The sequence below is a fragment of the Sarcophilus harrisii genome, chromosome 5 (genome assembly GCF_902635505.1).
Source record: "Sarcophilus harrisii chromosome 5, mSarHar1.11, whole genome shotgun sequence".
Taxonomy (NCBI): Eukaryota; Metazoa; Chordata; class Mammalia; order Dasyuromorphia; family Dasyuridae; genus Sarcophilus; species Sarcophilus harrisii.
The window spans coordinates 83,676,097-83,699,714 of NC_045430.1; the positions used below are offsets into that span (position 1 = coordinate 83,676,097).

At 37.4% G+C, this 23,618-nt stretch overlaps 1 protein-coding gene across 1 annotated transcript; it reads left to right on the top strand.

Annotated features, from left to right (window-relative positions):
* The first annotated feature begins 47 nt into the window (after window positions 1-47).
* Window positions 48-20,463, top strand: SDR9C7 (short chain dehydrogenase/reductase family 9C member 7). Its single transcript, XM_003772358.2, has 4 exons — window positions 48-715; window positions 4,857-5,115; window positions 6,589-6,752; window positions 16,014-20,463. The coding sequence occupies exons 1-4, from the start codon at window positions 415-417 to the stop codon at window positions 16,232-16,234; spliced, it is 945 nt and encodes a 314-aa protein (XP_003772406.1). The 5' UTR covers window positions 48-414; the 3' UTR covers window positions 16,235-20,463.
* Window positions 20,464-23,618: the final 3,155 nt, after the last annotated feature.

Below are 23,618 nucleotides of genomic sequence, written 5' to 3' on the forward strand. Positions count from 1 at the left end.
CCTCCAACAGTCTGAGAGACAGTGAACTGGCCCCCTATTTAAAAAGTTTGAGGACCCCTGGCCTATACATTCATGGCGTAACCCAAGCTGCCTGTCATCACTAATGTCCCAATGAGGACAGATAGAGAGAGATAGAGATAAGGAGGAAGCTGCTATTAGAAGTGACAGGGCTTCAAGTCAGACTTGAATTTCTTGCATCAAAGTTAATTATCAATGGTACCCGCCTATTAAAAAAAAAACCCAACCATGTTTGGTCCTGCCCAGTAGTACCTGTTGCAAGGAAGTGAAAGAGAGGGTAATTTTTTGTCTTCTCAGTTTTTTGTCTTCTCAGAGAGCTTGGGGTGAGCCTCCCTGGGTCAGAGCCTCCAGCTGTCTCAAGAGCCTGGGGTCCCCTCTCCTTCAAACCCTGGCACCATGGGTGGCATTATGGACATTTCCTTCATGTACCGATGGTTTAAGAATCTTAATCTGGTCCCAAACCTCTCCGACAAGTATGTATTCATCACTGGCTGTGATTCTGGCTTTGGGAACCTCCTAGCTCGGAAACTGGATCAGCGAGGGATGCGAGTGCTGGCTACCTGCTTCACTGAGGAGGGAGCCCAGGAACTTCGAAGGGCATGCTCCCACCGGCTTCAGATCACCTTTTTGGATGTCACCAAGACAGAGAGCATCAAGGCAGCGGCCCAATGGGTGAATGCCCAAGTGGGAGATCGAGGTGTGAAGGGCTCCAACTTCTATTTTTCATCCCTCTTTTCCCCTCCTCTCTCTTCTCCTCTCTCCCCCTCTTCTCTTCACATTAGGAATCCTTTTAGCAGCTCTGTGGGGAAAGGGAGGGTCATCAAGTGAAGGGAGGAATCAGTATGGACATTCAAACTTTGGTTCTTATAGAAATATTTCTAGAGCTTTCAAGGGACTGGTTTTTAGTTATGTTCTTGGTAGCAGAAGCAGAGGGAAACCTGAAGAGAATAAATCACCTTTCCTTGTGCTTCAGGCTGGGCTCTGGTTCAGGAGGTAAAAGAGGTGCTATGTGGGGCAGGATGAAGGGACTTTAGAGATCATTTACCTCATTTTACACATTTTACATTGAGGTCCAAAGAACTGAAAGATCTTATCCAAACCAATGGCTCACGAGTTCCAGAGTAGGTACTCCTCCCATCCCTGAGACTCTGACAGCCTTGACTGTGAAATACTTTTTTCTGGGTGGCTAATCCCATTTTCTTCCTACAGTTGCAAACATAATTCTTTTTCTGGTGGAATTGAGCAGCAGCCAGAGAGGCAAGTTCTGTGTGCCTCGGATGAGAGGACTGATGGAGTTTTATTTCTTCTTATCCATACAGAGAGAGAAGGAAAGCCTTGTTCTGGATGTAGGTCAAAAGGAACAGATACTTGGCCCGGTTTAGAAATTAAGTGTTTTAGGGTTAGGGTAGTGGTTAGAGCTCTCTATGGGGAGTCAAGAAGATCTGAATTCAAATCCAGCCTCAAGCACTTACTAGCTGGGGGACCCTAAGCAAGTTACTTAACTTTTAACTGCCTCAATTTCCTCAACTGTAAAATGGAGATCAGGATAGCATCTATCTCCCAAGATTGTGAGGATCATGAGATAACACTTGTAAAGTGCTTAATACTGTTCTTGGTACACAAAAGGCACTTCTTCCTTTCCTTCCTGTCCCTCCTGGAGGAACAAGGAAGGCAATTATCAGGTTTGAGTTGCCCAAGAAGGAGCATCCTGTGTGAAAGCAGGGGGAGAGGTGACAGCTTCCTGAGTCTCAGAAGCTAGAAGGCTAAGGGGGCAATGTGCCATGTGCCACCCTGCCCCTCCAAGAGGCCGGTACGACTCTGCTGGTGGTTAGCACTAGTGTCGAATGACCAACAAACAAGACTTGGAAGCCTTGCTTTCTGGGTGCTTCTTCTACCTCTGCTTGTGACTCATGACTAGACAAACCTCTGTCACCCTCAAATTAAATAAGGTCTCGTCAGCCTGCTCCCACCCTGCCTCCTGGCACTTACAGTAATGCTTAACTCTGTCAAGTCTGAGAAATATTATGTACCCCTTAAGTCTCACTATGCTTTCTTCTTATCACTGTGGGGGAGAAAATAAGGCTTGCTGATGACAGGCTGGCTCCCTTAGCCCCAGAGATTAGGAGAGGGCAGCTGAAAATGAGGATCTCTTATAACCTGAAATAAGCCAGTCAAAAGAAATGTGGTTCATTTTCCAGACTGGTCTTTCTAGGACTCTCTCCCTTGGAGACTCTCAGAGAGAGAAAAGTATATGTTAGAGATGGGATAGTTTAAGAGGAATGAAGTTTATGTGGGAACAGGCACACTGTCCCACACAGCAAGCTAATTCACCTCTCAAAGTTCCTTTACCTGAAAAGTAAGAATTATTTGCTATTAACTTCACAGGGTTATTAGGAAAGCATTTTGCAAATGTTAAGGCAATACCTAAAACAGATTTTTTATTTTTTTAAGGAGGCATCTAGGTGGCTCAGTGGATAGAGCACTAGACCTGGACTTGGGAAAATCTGAGTTCAAATCCAGCCTCATATACTGGCTGTGTGACTCTGGACAAATCATTTAATTTCCATTTGCTTTCAATATCTCTGCCAAGAAACTCTACAGACAATATGGTACATGGGGGTCCATGAAGACACAATTGAACAACAACAAAAACATATTTTTCACATAAATTATTTTGTTTTGTATCTGTGTTTTTCATTGATGCAAAGGATTTCCCATGAGGAAATGGCTTCTCTCAAAGCAGATCTCCACTTATTCTAAATGCAAGTATCCTAAAAAAATTATCTTGATTTCAAGAACCAGTTGTCTCTTCAACTCTGCCACAGTCTCTCATTAACATGACTGTGTCATCCATTACATTAACAATAATGATGACATCTGCATCCTCAAAGGGACCTAGTAGGACTTAGCCACTTTTCTGCCTAATCAGTGAGACAGTAGAAATCATCCTAAGTGGGAACACTCACTCTGTCCCCCAAGCATAGATTCCCTTCTCCTCAATAGGTGGGCTGAGGTGTTAGGAACCAAGTGGGAGGTGGAGGAGGCCTTATTCATTTTCCTGTAGGTGTGAAATCAAGAAGTGGGAACAAAAGACCCAAAGTCTTGGTTCTACCAAGTGTGATCCTAGAGACCTTTATTCTATCTCCTTCCCTGTCCCAAAAAAGTGGCCTTTCATTTAATATAAAGTTCAGTCCCAAAGTTCTGGTATCTCTGCAATAACAGTAATAATAATTCAATGTTAATAAACTTTCCTTATAATAATCAGTTAAATCATTTAAATTTGTATCATGAAATTTAAAAAAAAAATTTATTTTCATTTTCTTGAGGAGGAAATGACTCCCATAGTCAGACAGCCAAGATGTGAGAAAGTCAAGATTTATACTTATATCTTCTGACACTAAGTTCAGTCCTCTTTCCTCTAAGCTTGCTTAGTCTCCATTGCTTTAATTTTAAAAATATTTATCTTTAGATTTAAAAAATATATTTCCTCCTGCTTCCATTAAAAGCAACAAAAATTAAAATCTTTATTACAAATATGCAAAATACATTCCCACATCGGCCATGTCCAAAAAGTAGGTTTCTCATTCTGCACCTTGACTTTTTCAGTTTTCAGTCAGGAAATAGATAGAATGGTTTCTCATGAGTCCTCTGGAATCATGATGGTTCATTGCATTGATAAAGAGTTCTTAAGTCTCTCAAAGTAGTTGGTCTTATGTTGTTGCTAATTTTTGTTTGTTGGTTTGGTTTTGTTGGTTTTATTTTATTTTGAGGAGGCAGAGTTAAGTGATTTTCCCAGAATCACACAGCTAGTAAGTATCTGAGACTAGATTTGAATTCAGGTCCTCCTGAGTCCAGGACCAGTTTTATATTGTTGTTACTATGTAAATTGCTGACCTGGCTTCTCTCAGTTCATTCTGCATCAGTTCATTCAAATCTTCTCAGGTTTCTCTAAAACTGCCTCTTTTCCATTCATATGCCAGAATTTTTAAGCCATTTCTTAACTGATGGGCAGCCATTTTCAGTGGGATGCCCATAGTTACTATGCACTGTTGAACTTCTAGGTAGTGCAATGGACAGAATACTAGGCTTGGAATTAGGAACACTCCTCTTCCTGAATTCAGATCTGACCTCAGACACTTACTAGTGTCTACTAGTCACACTACTACTAGTTTGTGTGACTCTGGGCAAATCAACTGTTTGCCTCAGTTTCCTCATCTGTAAAATGAGCTGGAGAAGGAAATGGCAAACCACTCCAAAATCTTTGCCACTAAAATGGGGTCACAGCAGATACTGCTGAAATGACTGATTAATTCATGTCACAGAATTATGGCAAAGAACAAATAAGATATTGTTTGAGGAAGTCTTTTATAACCCTAAAGTAGTAAAAATGTGAGTTTTTGTGGGGAGCTGCTAGAGATCAGAGAGTCATGAGATATTAATTTATTAGTGTACAAATTCATATCTACTAGGAAGAGCATGGCCTCTGGGGCTGGGATCTGGATTTAAATCCCCAGGCTGCAATTTTCTCATTTGTAAAATGTAGATATAAAAAGGTAATCTTAGAAGTCCTGTTCGCTCTAGATTACAGTTCTATGATGCATTAAGAAAGAATCTTGGGCTAGGAATCAGGAAGATCTGGATTCAGATCTTCCCTCCTATATGAGCCATATAACTCTAGGCAAATAATTTAATCTTTATGCATTGCGGGTGACTCCCTACACTAATCTATTAAGTAATAGCACAGATTGCTAAGAATTTCCTTATACTGATGAAATCACGGCTCTGTTTGCATTTTCCATAAACATTTTTCTTCTCTTTTTATTTCTCCCTTCCCTCAGGGCTCTGGGGCCTGGTGAATAATGCTGGAGTGGGCCTACCCAGTGGCCCCAATGAGTGGCTGACCAAGGAGGACTTTGCAAAAGTGATAAATGTGAACCTGATAGGAATGATTGAGGTGACTCTGAACATGCTTCCAATGATCAAGAGAGCCCGGGGCAGGGTCGTCAACATGTCCAGCAGTGGGGGCCGCGTGGCAGTCATTGGCGGTGGTTACTGCGTCTCCAAGTTTGGTGTGGAAGCCTTCTCTGATAGCATCAGGTGAAGGGACCCCATTCCTTTTACCCAACCTAGTTTATCCCCTGCTCTGTCCTTCATTAAGTGGAAAAAAGCAAGTTCCCCTCAGGGTTGTCAGTCCCAAACTGAGGAAAGCTTTCCAGTCTGGAAAGCTCTGAAAGATGAATGTGGTTCATTGTTTTCTCCTTGTATAGGACGATGTCAGAAGGGGAAGGCTTGCATTTGGATCTTTCTTTTTAAGAAATAGATCTTTATTGATTTTTCTTGTGCAGCAAAATAATTGTATAAATATGTATGCCTATATTTGATTTATGTATATTTTACCATGTTTAACATAAAAAACCACATGTGAAGTTATGCAAAACATTTCCATAAAAGTCAATTCTGAAAGAAAAAAAAATAGATCTTTATTGAATATCTCTTGTTTTGTTTTATTTTTTCATCACTTAGATTTCACCCTGTATCCTTTCTCAGTAAAGAATTTTTCAATGTTTATTTAGGAACAGAAATAGGAATAGGAAGTTGAGGAGACTTGAACTATCTTTTTCTCTATAGATGCTCCAGAATAGAAAAGAACTCCATCTGATAGAAGGTCTAGCCACCATATTGAGAAGATCAAGCTTCAGTCAATTAGTAAGCACTGATTTAGCAACGATTTAGTGCAGATACTAGTGATTCAAAAATCAAAATGAAACAGTCCCTGCTTTCAAGGAACATACATTCTACCAGACAATATAACACATATGATAATGGTCCTTAGGGAAAGTTTGGTAAGTCATTATGAGGGGGAGCCATATATAATAACGTTTCATATATTTTCCAGTAGTAATGGTGATAATGATTGTTACTTTTTTTCCTGAGAAAGAGATAAAATGCTAAAGAATAGGAGGGCACTGTGGTATGAAACTAAGGGGCACAGACCCAGATGCCCATGCTGGCTAAGCCCTGGCATCCTGGCAGATGGCTAAAAGGGAGGAAGCATAGTAGGAGAATCTGGTGATAGCTAGATAAAGTGGGGGTGTGGAGTAAGGATTGTCTGACTGATCCTTAAATAGGTGCTTTGGAAGGTGAGCATTTAAGGTCTCTGAAGATCTTATTCCTATAAGGACCTAAGAAAGAACACTCCCACAATTCTGTCTTTTCCCAATCATCTCTTTCTAAACTCTGAAACTGGAAGGAAGTTGGGTGTAGGAGGCCTACTGTGGGTGGCTGGATGCAGTAGCTAATTCTTATTCCTGATGGCCCTACCCATTCTAATTGCTAGTAATGGTTAAGCACGGAAAGGATCATTTACATGAGTTTCTTCCTGTGTCTGTGTGTCTATGTATGTGTGTGTTTGTTAGGAAGTTCCCCAGGTACAAATTCTGCTGATTGGAGAACATGGGTATCAGGAAGTAGATGAGACACCCCTCTCCCACACACAATTGTCCCTGTTAAAATCTAGAAAGTCTTTGGAACTGGGAGTATATTAAACTAAGTTTATGACTTTCCTAGTAGGAGGGAGCTCTATTATTTTGGCGTGAAAGTCTGCATCATTGAGCCTGGAAACTACCGGACCGCCATTCTGGGCACGGAAGACATAGAACAACGCATGAGATACCTGTGGGAGCGGCTCCCGCAGGAGACAAGAAATAGCTATGGAGAGCAGTACTACTACCTTTGTAAGTGTCCCCTCCCTACATGGTGGGGGGAAGAGGGAGGAGCTGGGGCAGGACTGGAAGGAAGGTGAGCAGGGTCATCTCCAGGGGCTTCTGAACAGTACCAATCACTCAGCTCTCCCCCACCATTTTTAAACAAGTATAGGAGAGAGGGATGGAAAGAACTTGACACAATGGCCTTGAAGAGGAAAGGAAGTTATAAATGGGTAGCCTGTGTTGCTCACATGTAATCTTGTCCCTGGACTTCATGTTTGTCTATTGTTTATATCAGGATATAAACTGGCTGATATAAACAACCAGGGGATCCTTCGTACTCCATAAAGAGAAAGCATGATATAGTCATTTTAATTATCTGTCTTCCCTCCCCCCCTCATCCCCTTCTGGGAGGGCTTGATTATAGGATGAAGATAGAGCTGAGGAAATAGTTCAGTGCTCCCAGGACATGAACACATAATAGGTGCTTATTGACTGACTAGTCAGATGGTCTAACAAAATCATTGATTGAGGATGTCTTGTGGGAAAAAGATCTATTCTATAAGTGAGGGAAAGTTACAAAGAGGTAATTTAGGCTCTATGGTCTGCACAAACTTAATAATAATTAGTTCTCCAAAAGGGGAGTTAGCTGTCTCCAAGAAATGTTAGGATCCACTTTCTTGGAAATTTTCAAGCAGAGAGTCAAGTCAACAAATACTTATAAAGCACCTACTAATTGCCACGCACCTGTACCCAGCTCTGACAAAAAACAGTCCCCACTCTTAAGGAACTCACAGTCTAATAAAAGAGGGGGAGAAACAAGCAAATAGTTATATACATATAAGATATATGTGGAATAGATGGAATAAGATAATAGGAATTTGGGGAGGGGAAAACTAGGAAAGGCTTATTGCAGAAGGCAGGTTTTGAGCAGTCTTAAAGGGAACCAGGTAAACCAGGAGGCAGGTGACAAGAGAGAGAGCACATACCAACAATATGGGATGACGATGTCAAAGGCATGGAGTTGAGATACAGAGGGTTTTGTATGCCTAGGCTAGTGTCCGTGGAGGTGAGTGAAGTATGAGATGGCTAGAAAGCAGGAATGGAGGCAGGGTGGGAAGGATTTAAAATGCCAAATGGAGAGTTTTGTATTTAATCCTGTAGGTAATAGTCACTGGGATTTATGGAGTTGGAGGAAGATGTGATCAGATCTAAGCTTTAGAAAAACCACTGGCTACTGAGTGGAAGATAGATCAGAATGAAGAGAGATGAAGCAGGGGACTAATGAGAAGGTCATGATAGTGGTTCTAATGGGAGATGATGGAGGACATGTCCCAGGGTTATAACTCTGTGAGTGACGAGATAGGGAAATAAATGAAAAAAGTTCGAAAGGTAGAAATGACCGTATCTGACAACAGATTGGTTATGTCAGGTTAATGAGTATTAGACACTGAGGATGCCATCCTGAGTCAATGAGAGCAATAGGAAAGTTGGGAAGAGAGAAGGGTTTGGGGGGAAATATTTTGTTTTGAACTTGTTGAATTCAAAATTGAAATGTTCAGATGGTGGCTGGTGATACAGGACTATAGCTCCAGAGCAAGAGGATTGGCCATATGGATTAGTGAATCATTTGCATGGAGGTGATAATTGAACACCCGAGAGCTGATGAGATCAAGTGAGGCAGTATAGAAAAAAGTAAGAAAGCCCCAGAAGAGCCTTGGCAATTCAAACAAAAACAAAATCCAATACACACACTCTCTCTCTCTCTCTCTCTCTTTCTCTCTCTCTCTCTCTTTCTCTCTCTCTCTCTCAACAAGACTCATATATTTAAAATACTGTGGTTGCATAATTTGTTGAACATAGCAGAAATCAAAGGAAATAGGTCAAGTATTCCTCTATGGAGCTATCCGCCTACAACCATATCTGATAACATTTCCTAATTGTACTTTGGGATATGTATGGGGAGGAGGAAGATTCCTTGCAAGATAAGCAGCCCAAAAAGATCCAGAAAGGGGATCTATGCAGAATCACAGACTATAGCAAGAGAAAAGTAGAGGGAGAAACCAGTCCCCATGCCCAACCCCAGCTTACCAGCCCAACAAGAATCACGAGAGCTGCCAGTCTCAAGACTTGGAATCTTCCAGCAAAGTGGTTAAGTGATTAGAGAGCCAGGCTTGGAGTCAAGAAGATGTGAATTCAAATTTAACCTTACTTAATCTTACTACCTGTGTGACTGTGGGAAAATCTGTTTGCCTTAGTTTCCTCACTTATAAAATGGAGGTAAAATTAATACCTATCTTCCAATATTGTTGTGAGAATGAAATGAGATAATAATTATAAAGCACTTAGTATGGTATCTAGCACATAGTAGGAGCTATATAAGTATTAGCTAGTATTATTAATCTACTATAGTCATGTTTTTGCTCCAGTATCTGGACCACTTGGGTAGTGTTTAGCTTCACCTGTCACATTGCAGGCTATTCTGGTCTTAGGGAAAAGAAGCAAGATCAAAACCAAGGGTAATCGTAGCCCACCCTCTGTCACCTGCCTGGTCACAAGGGAGTCCCATTCCCAAGGGCAGGAAGCTGCAAACCTTGGTCAAAGCAGACAGAGCTTATCATTTTCTACTCCAGAGCATACTTGAGGCAATACAGCTTCCCTGTCATCTCCTTGGCCTGGAGAATATGGTGTGAAGTCTCATTTCTCTTTTGTCTGTTTCCCTCTGTGGAAGACTCTGGGGCTCTCAGCTTCCCACAGAGATGAAACCAAAGTGAGAAAGAGACCCAGTGATTCCCATTTAGAATTGAAAGACACTTCTGATGTCACAGCATCAGAGAATCCCAGAGGCCCCTCATTTTATACATACTCAGATCAAGGTCACACAAGTCATAAAGAATAGACAGGATTTAAACCAGGTCCTCCTAATGAGCTACAGTGTCTCAACTCAGGTGATTCTATATTCTAAATATTTATTTTAATAAGACACTCTCCTACATATTCCATGTTATTCTCTCTCTGTACCAAATATGAAAATGACTGCCACTCACACAAATGAAATGAGTCATAGAGATTCGATAGCACAAAAGCACTTTTCCATTATACAGAAATGGTCTCCCTTCTTTGTGGAACAAGCCCCAGGTTATAAATCTGAATAGCTTGATAACAAATTGGAGGATGGGAAGGACTCTTGCTAAAACTAGAGATGCTGTATTGAAATTCAACAACACAAAGGCACTTTTCCATAAAGTGACAAAAGGGCAATCTTGGAACACCAGACAGATTACAAGTGTGAAGCATGAACAAAAGAGATTTCATAAAAAGAGATGTTCTGCCCCTTTCCTGCCTCAATCTCCTACCATTTTCATTGCATCAAGAACTCTAATCCCAGGATAGATTGGATTCTATTCAACTAGGTTCCAAGTGCAATATTTTTAGAATTTAGATTTCCTCTGAAAGTCATCTATCATCATGTCATGTTCAATTATAGCACAGTAAATATCTTCAATGAAGGAAGGAATGCTTTATCTCTAAGCCATGTATTCACAGGCTATTCTAAAGCAGAAACTCATCAGATTAATGATCAGAATCATTGAATCACAGAATTTTAGTAGGAAAGAACTTCAGCTATTAGTCCCATCCATACCTGAGAGGAAAATTTAATAATATAATCATAATAACATTTATATAGTGATTTAAGTTTTGCAAAAGTTTTAAGCTTTGCAAAAATTAAATCGCTATCTAAATACTATGTCCCTAGGAAATAAGGTGTTATTTTTATCCCCATTTTACAGATGTATAAACTGAGTCAGACAGAGGTGAAGTGATTTGTCAAGAGAGCCACATAGGAAACATCCGAAGTGAAATTTGAACTTAAAGTCTCTCTGATGCAAAGTCTAGAACTCTGCCCACTTTATCTACTCTTGTCCCTACCAAATGTTCTTATAGCCTCTGCTTGAAGACTTGCAACGAGGTCGAACCTTGCCACATCCTAAGACATTCCCTGTCCCATTTTGGGGGAGGATAAGTGATTTGCACAGAATCTGGGGCCAAATAGAACAAGTCAAATCTTACAGGAGAACTCTTTTTAAGCTTCAGTGTTCCCCAATGTTCCCCAGCCTGACATCACTCCCCCATCCCTGTCTTTTCTCCTTTTGGCTTAAACCCTTCAACTTCTCCACCATCCCATCATCCCCCTCTACTTATCTCCAGTTTAAACCATGGTGCTAGAAATCGAGGCAATGCTCCAGAAGAAATCTGACCATGGCAGCAGACAGAGGAACTGACATGACCTCCTTTTTCCTGGGATTTCTGCCTCTCAATGAAGCTCATGGTTATATTTACTTAAGTAACTACTACTAAAACCTTAGAACTTTTTCAAACGGTATAGCATCCATCTGTGCCTTTCCCATCTTATGCAGTTGAATTTTTTAACCCAAGACCAGGATTTTTCATTTTTCCATATTGTTTTTTGTTGTTGTTGTTGTTAGATTCAGCCCAATACTCTAGCCTATCAAGATCTTTTTGGATTGTAGCTATCATTAATCCCAGCTCATCCCTGGCTTTGATCAGCACAATTTTCTTTTATTTATTCCTGTCCCTGACAAAAACATTAAACGGCATGAAGCAAATCACAGAATCAAGAGGCTAAAAAACTCTCTAGTAACCTCCCATCAAAATGACATTAAAAATTATTGCTTAAGTCTAGCCTTTAGACTTATTTGGAATCCAGCTATCTTCTTATCTGTTTTATCTTTTCCCCCATAAAAAATAACATTGATAGTACATTTTGTCATGTATTAAAAAAAATCTAGGTAAATTAATTGCAGCATACTAGCAGCAATTGCAGCAATTATAAGTGCTCTACAATTAAGTAACATTGTTATTGTGGTTTTTAAATTAAATATTAGTCTTGTATGATCTCTTCTTACTTCTTCTTCTGTAATGTTTGACTCTTCATGACTCCATTTGGGGTTTTCTTGGCAAAGATACTGGATTGGTTTGCCATTTCTTTCTCCAGTTCATTTTGAAGATGAGGACCTGAAGCCAGCATTTGTCCAAGGTTATATAACAAGTAAATATCTGAGGTTAGATTTGAACTCAAGAAGAAGATTCTTCCTGATTCCCAGCCCAGCCCTCCATGTACTTAACTGCCACCACTTAGCTGCCCTTCTCCTCACCAGAAATTCCTTAACTACCTCGTTAAAATTCTAATTTTGGATTTTCAAAGGAAATCGAATTGAACTCACTGGTTTGTAATTTTCATGTCTTCCTTCCAAAGGTTGAGTCAAGATTTGTTCTTCTTTCATCTTTTGGAACCTCTTCTATTTTCCAAGATTTTTCTTCAGATATCACTGACAGTGGCTTAGCTATCAAATCTATGAATTCTTTTTTTAAAAATTTATTTATTTTAAACTTAAATACAAAATAGGAAAAGAAAAAGCATATTGCCATGTGTACAATAGACCAAAAGAGCAGATTCAGTATAAAACAATAAATATCCATTTCAAGAAAGCCTATATAATAAATACTATACAGTGTGTTCAAAGCTGTCTATCTTTTCTTTGTAGATTTTCTTTTGTTCTCGGCTGTGCACTTTTTACTTTATGATTTTTTAATTTACTTTATTCTTATTTTATTTTGTTCTTATTTTACTTTTCTTTTTTAACTTTACTTTTATTTTATTCTTTTTTCCCCTTTCCTCTCTAGAAGAATAGATAGAAAGATAGAGATTTTACATATTATATACATACACATATATACACATATATGTGAGTACATACACATACATATATATCTACACACAAACATATACACATACACAGATGATAAATATCTATAATCATACACATATGCATTCATATGCATCTATACTTTGCTTTTTTGTCCTCTTGTTTCTCTGAAGGTAGATAACATCTTTCTTCATAAGTGCAATCTTCCCTTATTTTTTCAATTCCACCAACTCATCATTTTATACACCATAGCAATATTCCAACCATATGCTGTTTATTTTACATAGTTCTAAACAATATTAACTAATATGGCTGACATATAGTGTAATTTCCCTGTTTTTCTTTTTTGATTAAATCTATTTTAGCTTTAATTTTGTCTGAGATCATGAGTACTACTTCAGCTTTTTTTACATAATAAATTCTAATCCTGATCTTTATTTTATGTTTGCATATATTTATTTCCTATTCCTCCTGACTCATCTGCTTTACTGCTATCTGTCACCTTGTCCTCCTATTACTTAACATACCCTCCCTTTTCCCTTGCCTCCTTTGTTTCTATATAAATTTAGAAGACTTTTATAGCCTTCCAAATTTACATGTTCTTCCCTCTTTGTCCTATTCCTGCTAATCTACATACCCTTCTTTACCCCACTTTATCCTGTTCCTCATCCTCTTATTTCTTTATTAATTTAGAAGACTTTTAATTCCCCTCTAAATGTATATGTTGTTCTTTCTTTGATCCAGATGTGATGAGAGAAGGGTTCCCTTTAAAAATCCCTTCTTTTTCTCTCTCTCCTCCCTATTCCTTATCCCCTTATTTCTTTCTCAATTTAGAAGACTTTTATATCCTTCTAAATATGTATATATTGTTCCCTCTTTAACCCATTCCAGTTGAGAGTCAGTTCCAGAACCACCAGCTCTTCCTTCCCATCAGATTCCTCGGTGTCAGTTCTTTCTCTCATACCTCATTTGTATAAGATAATTATTCTTTTTATTTTTTCCTACACAGTTTTGCTTTTTAGAATCACATCGTATTCAGCTCTACTCCAGAATTTCTAAATACCCAATTACTACATATATGATTTATATTTTCATGTATAAAAAGTAAACAGTCTATCCTTATTAAGTCCTCTGTAATTAGTCTTTGATGTTTATTTTATATTTCTCTTGGATCTTATATGGCAAATTAATATATTAATTATATTAAAATGTTATTATTAATATAATTAATATATATTAGCAGCACAGCTGGGATTGGCATCCCTTCTCAGCAAGAGGTTTCATCAGTCTTCTTCAGATATCTGATTCCCCACATTGTCCAAGAGGTGAAAATTCCTGTGGCTGAGGTGAAAGCTACTACTAAATCCTAGTAGCTCCAGGGATTGCAATTTTCTGTTTTCCAGAGCTATATAATTGATTATCATTAATATTAATATATTTGATATATTAATAATATTAAGTTTAGGCCTTTTTCAACAAAATCCTGAAAGTCTAGCAATCACTGTATATCAATTTTTTTTCTTCATTCGGGATTATGCTTAAATTTCCTGGGCATAATATTTTTGGCCACAATCCTAGTTCTTTTGCTCCTTTATATACAGTGTCTCAAGACACTCTTTTAATGTAGCTGCTGCTAGGTGTTGTGTGATTCTAATTGTGGCTTCTCTTTATTTAAATTGTTTCTTCTTGTTGCTCATAGTATTTTTTCCTTGAGCTGGGAGTTTTAGAATGTGGCTATGATATTCCTGTAAGTTTTCCTTGTAGGATCTCCTTCAGGTGATAATTAATGGATTTTTTTCTATTTCTAATTTTCCTTCTTGTTTAACACTTCAAAGCAATTTTCTTTAATTATTTTTTGTATTATATAAAGATTTTTTAAATCATAGCTTTCAGATAGTCTGGTCATTCTTTTTTTTTTTTTCCTTGATCTGTTCTCCATATCAGTTGCTAAGATGTTTCACATTCTTTTCTATTTTTTAATTCTTTCTATTTTGTTTTTATTATTTTTGGTACCTTATGACTTTGCTGGCTTCCCTTTGCACAATTCTGATTTTCAAATAGTTTTTTTCCTCCTTAAAATTTTGGATCTCATTTACCCAGTTGATTGACTTTCTTTTCATAATCTTTTTGGTTTTCTTGGATTGCTCTTTTAAAAAAATTTTTACTCAATATCTCTCATTTGATTTTTAAACCTTTTTTGAGTTTTATGAATTCTTTTTTGTGCAGGTAATCATTTAACATTACTCTCTGAGGTAGGAGAGACTTTCTAAAAATTTCAGTATCTCTTGTTATCTCTCCACTTTTTAACTCCCCAATATCCCTTTTTATCTCATCATTTCTACTGTAAAAATCTTCTTGGCAGGGAAAACAGAAGAATAAAAACAAATGGACATTATGCTTACTCTTACTGTATTGCCAGCTATTATGGTCCCATCTACTTCAAGCAATTCCTTCTTTGTTCCTTCTCTTTCTCTCTATAGAGCCTAAAAAAAAAATCTTTCTTGAATTCAACTTACCTAGCCAACTTCAGCCCATTCTAAGCTTTAGCACTCCTGAGTGCTAAATTAAGTAAGTCTGGCAAATCTCTATTTGGTGAGTCTTCCTCATGACCTTTTATTCTGTCCTATACATTTGGAACCTTAGCAGAAGGAGCAAGGCTTCTTGGTGCAATGATTTTCACTAGTATTTGTTAAAGGTTGCAAGGCAGCCTTTGCTGACACAGGTGTTGTGGACTGGGAATGAGATAAATTGGAGGCGGAGGGAAGAGGAGAGAGGTCAGACAATGCAACGGCCTCTCAGTCAGAGAAGTCAGAGAAGAGCAACTGCCTCTCAGTCTCCTTGTATCATCCTCTCACAAGAGGAGATCCATTCTGAGTTGGATCTCCAGTAGCCACTGTCAGGTGGTTCCCTGGTATTCCAACAGCTCTCCCATGTATTCCAACAAGTATTCACTCTAGAACAATAATAGGAAAATTACTTACTATTTGACTTGAATACACTCATAATTTTCAAATTACACTATATGTCAGCCATATGGACTATGTAAAAGAAACAGCATAAGGTTGGAATATTGCTGTGGTGTATAAAATGATGAGTTGGTGGAATTGAAAAAATAAGAGAAGATTGCATTTATGAAGGAAGATGTTATCCACTTTCAGAGAAAAAAGAGGACAAAAAAGCAAAGTATAGATGCATATGAGTGTATATATGTGTATGATTATAAATATTTATCATCTGTGTATGTGTATATGTTTGTGTGTAGATATATATGTATGTGTATGTCCAGTTTCTTCCAATGGATTATAATCTCCTAAAGACAGGAGTCATTTTTTAAAAATTTCCTTTGTGTTTTTGTCAGCATCTCTGCACATAACTGGGATGCAATTAATGTTATTTGAATGAATGAATGAAATAATAATGAGACATGGGGGAGTAATTGGCAGAGAGTTGTAGAATCTCATAGAAGAATTAGAAGAGATAAGCATCAGAGGACAAATCAGGAAAGGGAGACAATTTTATGCAGAATCACTGAACTTTTAATTTTCTTTTTCCCCTAATACAGACACGAAAAACTTAAAAAATATAACCAGACTGGCAGAACCGAAAATCAGTGAGGTCACAGACTGCTTAGAGCACGCCCTTACCTCTCGAAATCCCCGGATCCGCTATAATCCTGGCCTGGACGCCAAACTCCTCTACCTCCCACTGGCCAAGTTTCCCACAGCGCTGACGGACTTCATTCTGAGCCGATACCTCCCAAAGCCAGCAGACAGTGTCCTCTGAGGCACTGAGAAGGGGTATTGGGATCTGGTAAAGTGCACGGGAGTCTCAGTGTGGCTGAGTGTGAGGAGCCATTTTTTTCATCTGAAACCTCCCTCCCCAGGATTTTTTATGTCTTTCATAAGGAGCATCTCTCACCATGCCAATGCTTAACGCAAACCTAAGGTAATGTTCCCAGAGTCAGAACCCCTCTATAGTGCTGGGAAACCACAAAGAGTATAAGAAGAAGAACAACCTACATACATAGTATTTTCTTGGTTTTTACAAAACATTTTGTCACAATAACTCTGTGAGATAGGTGGGAAAGTATTATTCTTTCAGTTTTACAGATAAGCAAACTGAGATCCAGAAAATTGAAGTGATTTTTCCAACGTTGCACATATAAGTTTGTAGCAGAGGTGGGATCCAAACCTAGGTCTTCAGATTCTTCAACTAATGGTCTTTCCATTACACCCAGTTGCATTGCTTTCTCAGGAGAGCCAATGACACAGTCTCCTCAGTTTTTTGCTGAAATGTAATGCCAAAATCAAGAAAAGGACAAGTTCCTCCCAAATATTTACCCAATAAATATAATCAGTTCCCAATTCTCCAAACTGAAGAATGATGAGGAAGTTGTTGGGAGTAATTTGCAATAGGATATAATTTTTTAGAATGTCTATTTTCTATTTTCAGTCTTTGAATATAAGGAAAAATTTCAGCTTCTAACCCTCCAAATTGGAAGTTGTGAAACAACACTACAATCATGTTATTCAAGTAAAAACCTTGAAATGATTTCCCTAAAATTTTTCAGTGTTTTATTCAGTAGATGGATGCTGTACATACTAATAAACATTTACAATCTCTTCCTTTAAGGATCTTATTGTCTAGGGGAATTGATGTTGAAAGAACACCGAATTAATAAAAATAATGAATTAAAATGTTTCAGAAAGAAGGGACCTTCTCACTGCTAATATTTATATATCACTTTAAGATTCAGAAAAGGTTTCTCACATTTGTCTTATGATCTGTGATCATTCCCATTTCATAAATGAAGAAACTGAAGTAGAGAAAGATTAAGTGATTTGCCTGAAAATCACAGAGTCAGTCAGTGTCTGAGGCAGCATTTAAACTCAGTTCTTCTTAACTCCAGTCCAGCTCTCCATTTCACCACCTAGGTGCCTTATAAATACTTTAGGAACCAAATTTCAGAACTGGAAAGTATTTCTGTGGCCAAATCCCTCAATAAAACAATGAGGGGCAACTAGCTGACCCTGCACAATCACCAATGGGCTTCTAAGGATTAATCTGAACATCTTTAGTGAGGGATCTAATGGCTATATTCTCTCTGGAGTCCTTGTCCCTCTTCCAGATTCATGGTGATTGTGACTAATGGAGCTCAGTGGAGAGGATATAGATACAGAGAACCCTCTTCTTTCCTGTCCCCAACTTCCTCTTCCCCAACTAGGAAGCTTGCCTCTTTACTACAGCAAAGTCAGGGCAAAATCAACTTAAGCATTTTCCCCCTGTGATTCCTCTACTCGATTTATTTTCTGTTGCATGTGAATTGGGGTTCAGGCTGGTGCAGGATAGGAAGGCCAAAAGGAATTTAAACTCTGCTACCAGTTTAACTGTACAAATGCAGGGGTAAGGGAGCATGATCCAGGTAGGAAGATGACAATGTTTTCTATTTTAGAATAAAGGGAAAGATTTGATTACATAAAACAAAGGTTCTTAATCTTTAGGGGGATTATGGACCATTTAGTCCATGTTTGAGGAAAACCAACAGACTCCTCAGAATAATATTTTTTAATAATTGAAGGAAACAATAAATTTCATTTGGAGGTTAATGAAAATAACAATTTTTCCCCATCCAAGTCTATAGATACCCTAAAATCTGTACATAGACTCTTTTAGAGGTTTCTGCATCCCAAATTATGAAACATTATATTAAAAAGAGTTCTTTGCAAAGGCTGCATTTTTGAAGGTAAATTTTAGCTGTTAAATTAACAATTAAGTTAATTAAGTTTGTTTAATGGATAAAAATGTCCTTTATGATTGAGTATTCAAAAACTACTCTTCTGGGAAAAAAAATCCCTGGGGTGCACACTCTAATGAAAAGTGCTGATAAAGTTTTATGTTTCTGGGATAAGCAGAAAAGGACAAATACTTAAAGAGAAATTTCATGGCAATCTTTTCCCTTTTCTCCCCCACCCCATCTTTATCTTCTCCCCAGAATAAACTACTTTAATTGCTTTAACCAATTCTCATATGGCCTAGTTTCATCCTTCTGCTTGCTCTTCTATGGGTTCTCAGGGACTGGCCAACGTCTTTTTAAAAATGGAATGGAACCCTAAGGAAGTATTTTAAAGAAGGTCTGCTAAGTGTAGATTATAATGGGATGACCATTACCTCTCACTTTTCTAACACTGTCTTAATGCAAAATGACCCCCTCACATTTAGTTTAAAAGGTTAGAGAAGTTTGATTTTTTTTTCTGTTAACTGTCTCCAGTATGGATTTGCCAGAGTAACTTTATTATAGAGGTTTCTATAAAAATAAATTTGTATTCTCTGGGTACCCACTGACTGAGAGCAATGGGAAGATGGCTCAGAAGCCTCTTGGGTGGTGATGGGAGTAGGATATTGCTGAGAATCAATCAGTCCCTGTTCTGATGCGGAGCATTCACACACACACAAAAAAATGAAAATAACAGCTGAATAGTATACATTCTTTGAATCTGGTCATCTCTCTGGAGATCATTACATTGCATTTGAAAAAGAGACTTTACAACACAAAGGTTATTTTTTTGTGTCATTGACCCTTTTGGGCAGTCTGGCAAAGCCCTTCTCAATATTTGAGGGAAATATTTCAGTTTGCGATAAGGAAAATAAATATGTAATTTTCCCCCAACATTCAAATTCAAGGATGCCCTTGAAATCGATCTTGTGAACCCAGGTAAAGAACTTCTGCTTTAGGGAGGAAAGAGAGGAGTCTGTCCTTCATCCTAACATAGAGACCTCTACCTCTTCTACCACATGGGGTGAGTTAAGGGATGTCTGCTCCCAGCAAGTGAAGACTTCCCCCCAGTGGAATGGGTGGATGAGAATAATTTTTTCTAATAATCATGGAGGCAACTGGAAACTGTGGAACACATAGAGCTTGGTTAGACAATGCACAGTCATCCACTGCATCCTAGGCCATCACTGGATATGATTCTGGAAGAGAGAATGAGGTTGATGACTCTGCCTCACTTAAATCCCATTCATATGTGATGTCAACCTATTATGTCATTGGTCCTTTTTGAAAATGAAGAAAGAACAACAAGATGGGTATATCCAACCCTGAATGACTGCTTTTGTCTTTAAACCTGGTTAGAATTGGTTGCTCTTTTTTCTTTTCCAATTGTTTTTAAACCATATTTATTTGCTGCATCCAGAGGGTTAAGATCACAGTTCACCCATAGCATGGATGCCATGAACTGAATTATAACTATAAGGAATAACTTTCTCTGCTCCCTCTCTTTTACTCCAGGTCTGAGAAATGGGCCTGGAGATGTTAGGGGCTGGAGCTTTGCAAATGCAAAAAGCATTTAACTCTTAGACAATGAGGAACATGGTAACTAGCATTATCTGTGATGCTTTGCCCAGAATAAAATTGGGCCTTTTGCGTTGTAGGGAACCCTTAAAGACTTTTGAGGAGAACTGTGCCTTTTTTATTTTGAGATGCTCTATATTGCAAAATCCTAGAGAAATAGAGCAAAAAAAATAGACTATAAATGTACAGTTGATTTTTTTCTGATTAGTATTTCCTTACAAGTCAGTTCCATTGATATAATTTAGCAAAAGTTGCTCGATTGTCTAAAAATGGATAGGTTTGGTGCTATTGAATTCTTTATGAGATTTGATTTACTAATAAGTTCTGTTTTATCATGTCCTGTATAAATACTAATATTAAGTTTAATGTGAGAAACCTGGAATCAATAGATTGCTTCTGTCAAATAGAAATACTCATATTTTTCATTTTTTTATTTTAAGCAGACCTAGATTGTTTGCTTTTTGTGAAAGCACAATACCCTATAATTTCTTAGGGTGAGAATGTCTGAGCAGTCCCATGAGGGACTTTTGTACCATGCCCAAGTTGCTTAACATGGAGGCCTTTACAACCCCTACTATGTAAGTGGATATAACCTCCTTTGATTGACTGCCTTCTTCTTTAAAACTGATGAGATTACAGGAACACTAATGTACCATTGGTGGAGTTGTGAACTCATCCAGCCATTCTGTAGAGCAATTTGGAATGTCTAAAGGGCTATAAAACTGTGTATATTCTTTGACCCAGCAATACTACTCAAAAAGTTTTTTTTAAAAAGGAAAAAAACCACAAGTAATTCTTATTCTTTGCTTTTTCTCTAATTAAACCTACTTGTCTGCTTGTCATAAAGGTGAGTTTGCAATTCCATTTGGCTTACTCTGGCAGAAACAAGGATCCAAAGGAATTTGGGGTAACTCTTAGAATAAGATTCCTGAAGGAAATTGTTTAGTCCTCTATACCCCATGCTACAGGGACTTCCATCTACGAAAGGCACACTTTGTGTTTTGTTGTTCCCTGTAGAAAGGAACACTGTTTTTGCAGATCCCAGTTAAATGGCTTTAGATACTGAGGGACTTATTGAAAGAATTTTTACCTAAGTCAGTTGCTTCATTTGAGAAAGAGGCAATACCAAATTGACCCCAGGTCCCAAATTCCTGCAAAGAAAGCTCTATATGGTTTGAAAAGCTCATTGTAGATCAGGTTTCTGCTCAAAGCAGAAGACATTTTTCTTTGTTTTTGTTCTTTTTTTGCTGAGAAGTTGAAAAAGATCCTATAAGACTACACAGGCAGAGATATTTGGTAAATCTTATAAAGTCCTTATTTTGTTGTCTTACTTGGGGAAGTCTATGAAATGTTCCCTGTTCTGTGAATTTACCAAAACTTAATATTTGGAGGTAATTGTGATTTTCATCTGTATATATGAAATTGCATAAGATATTATATTGGCTGTTTTAAGACTTTTCTGTTTGGCACTAGGGAAGCAAGTAAATGGGCATTGCTTATACCTCCCCAGAGGTTACAGAAAATTGAACTGAATTTGGAATAAAGATTGTTCTTTTTTAAGTACTGCATATTTGCCTGGGACAACTAATTTCAAATGGGAAAATATATAACTTAGACTGGTCTGAGCTTGTCCAGTTCTCCTAATGTAGAGGTGCCCATGAGGGACCTTTATATCATGTCCCAGTTCCTTAATGTGGATGCCTTTACAATCCCTACAAGTAGATATAGCCTCCTTTGATTGACTGCCTTCTTCTTTTAAACTGATGAGAGTATAGGGACACTAATGCACCATTGGTGAAGTTGTGAACTCATCCAACTATTCTGTAGAGCTATTTGGAATAATGTCCATTTGACCCATCAATACTACTCAAAGAGATTTTTTTTTTAAAGGAAAAGAATCTATATATACAAAAAAATTTTATAGCAGCTCTTTTTGTGGTGGCAAAGAAATAGACATTGAGAGGATGCCCATCATTGGAGAATGACTATATAAGATTATGATTGTGATGGAGTACTATTGTGTTATAAGAAATGATAAGCAGGAGGGCAGCTAGATGGTGCAGTGGATAGAGTACCAGCTCTGAAGTCGAGGACCCGAGTTCAAATCTGACCTCAGACACTTAACACTTCCTAACTGTGTGACCACACTGTCATACTTAATCCCAATTGCCTCAGCCAAAAAAAAAAAAAAAAGAAGAAGAAAGAAAGAAAGAAAATAAACGATAAGCAGGATACTTTCAGAAAAACCTGGAAAGACTTAAATAAACTTATGCAAAGTGAAATGAACTGAACTAAGAGCATATTGTACACAGTAACAGCAATATTGTATGATGATCAACTGTGAATGATTTAGCTATTCTAAACAATACAATAAATGGATACAAATCTGAAGGACTTATGATAAAAAAAAATGCTATCTCTAGAAAAAAAACTAATAAGAGTCTGATTACAGATTGGAGCACACTTTTTAAGTTATATTATTCTTGGTTTGTGTTAGTCCGTGTTTTGCAACATGCCTCATTATGAAAGTGTTTTGGGTGACTTTATATGTGTAATCTATATTAAATTGCTTTCCTTATTAAAGAGAAGGGAAGGGAAGCAAGAAAGAAGAGAATTTTGAATTCAAAATTCTTTTAAAAGGTCAAATGCCAAAAAATATGTATTTATATGGAATTGAGGAGAAAAAAATTTTATAAGAATTTGAACTATGTCATATTCTGATAACTTCATGATCAACACTATTTCCACTATACCATACTTCATCTTTATAAAATATTGTATATTATATATCTTTATATAATATAATATTATAAACAGAAAATATGAATGCGTTTCCCCAGCATTGTCCCTGAGATTTTTAAAATTTATTCATTTTTAAAACACATTGCTTTATGAATCATGTTGGAAGAAAAAAATCAGAACAAAAGGGAAAAACCATGGGAGAAGGAAAAAAAGCAGAAAAGGGAAGTGAACATAGCATGTATTGATTTATATTCAATCTCCATAGTTCTTTTTCTGGATTCAAATGGCATTTTCTTTCCAAAGTCTATTGGGATTCCTTGGATGTCCCTGAGATTTCTAAAGTGATGTAATTATTTTTACAATTAGGTAGTTGAAGACAGTTGTAACTTGATATATTTATGTGGATGTCCCACAGGTACAGATTTAGTACTTTTGTCTGTTTAATAATTAAAATAAAATACAGGTTCCTTATCCTGGTATATGAATAAACGTGATATTATCAAGCCTTTATGCTAGAATCTCATAAAATCACATGATTCACTCCTCTTCCTTGGTTTATATCATAAATCTTGGTTATGTAAAATAAGACTACAAAAAATTGATTAAGAAAGTCTGCTTTATGTCATTAATCATTTTTTTTTTTTTTGGAACTCAGAATCTTATTTATTTATTTTATTTATTTATTTATTTTATTTGATAGCCTTTTATTTATAGGTTATATGCATGGGTAACTTTATAGCGTTAACAATTGCCAAACCTCTTGTTCCAATTTTTCACCTCTTACCCCCCACCCCCTCCCCAAGATGACTAGTAGATGTTAAATACATTAAAATATAAATTAGATACACAATAAGTATACATGACCAAAACATTATTTTGCTGTATAAAAAGAATCAGACTCTGAAATATTGTACAATTAGCTTGTGAAGGAAATCAAAAATGCAGGTGGGGATAAATATAGGGATTGGGAATTCAATGTAATGGTTTTTAGTCATCTCCCAAAGTTCTTTCTCTGGGCATAGTTGGTTCAGTTCATTACTGCTCCATTGGAAATGATTTGGTTGATCTCATTGC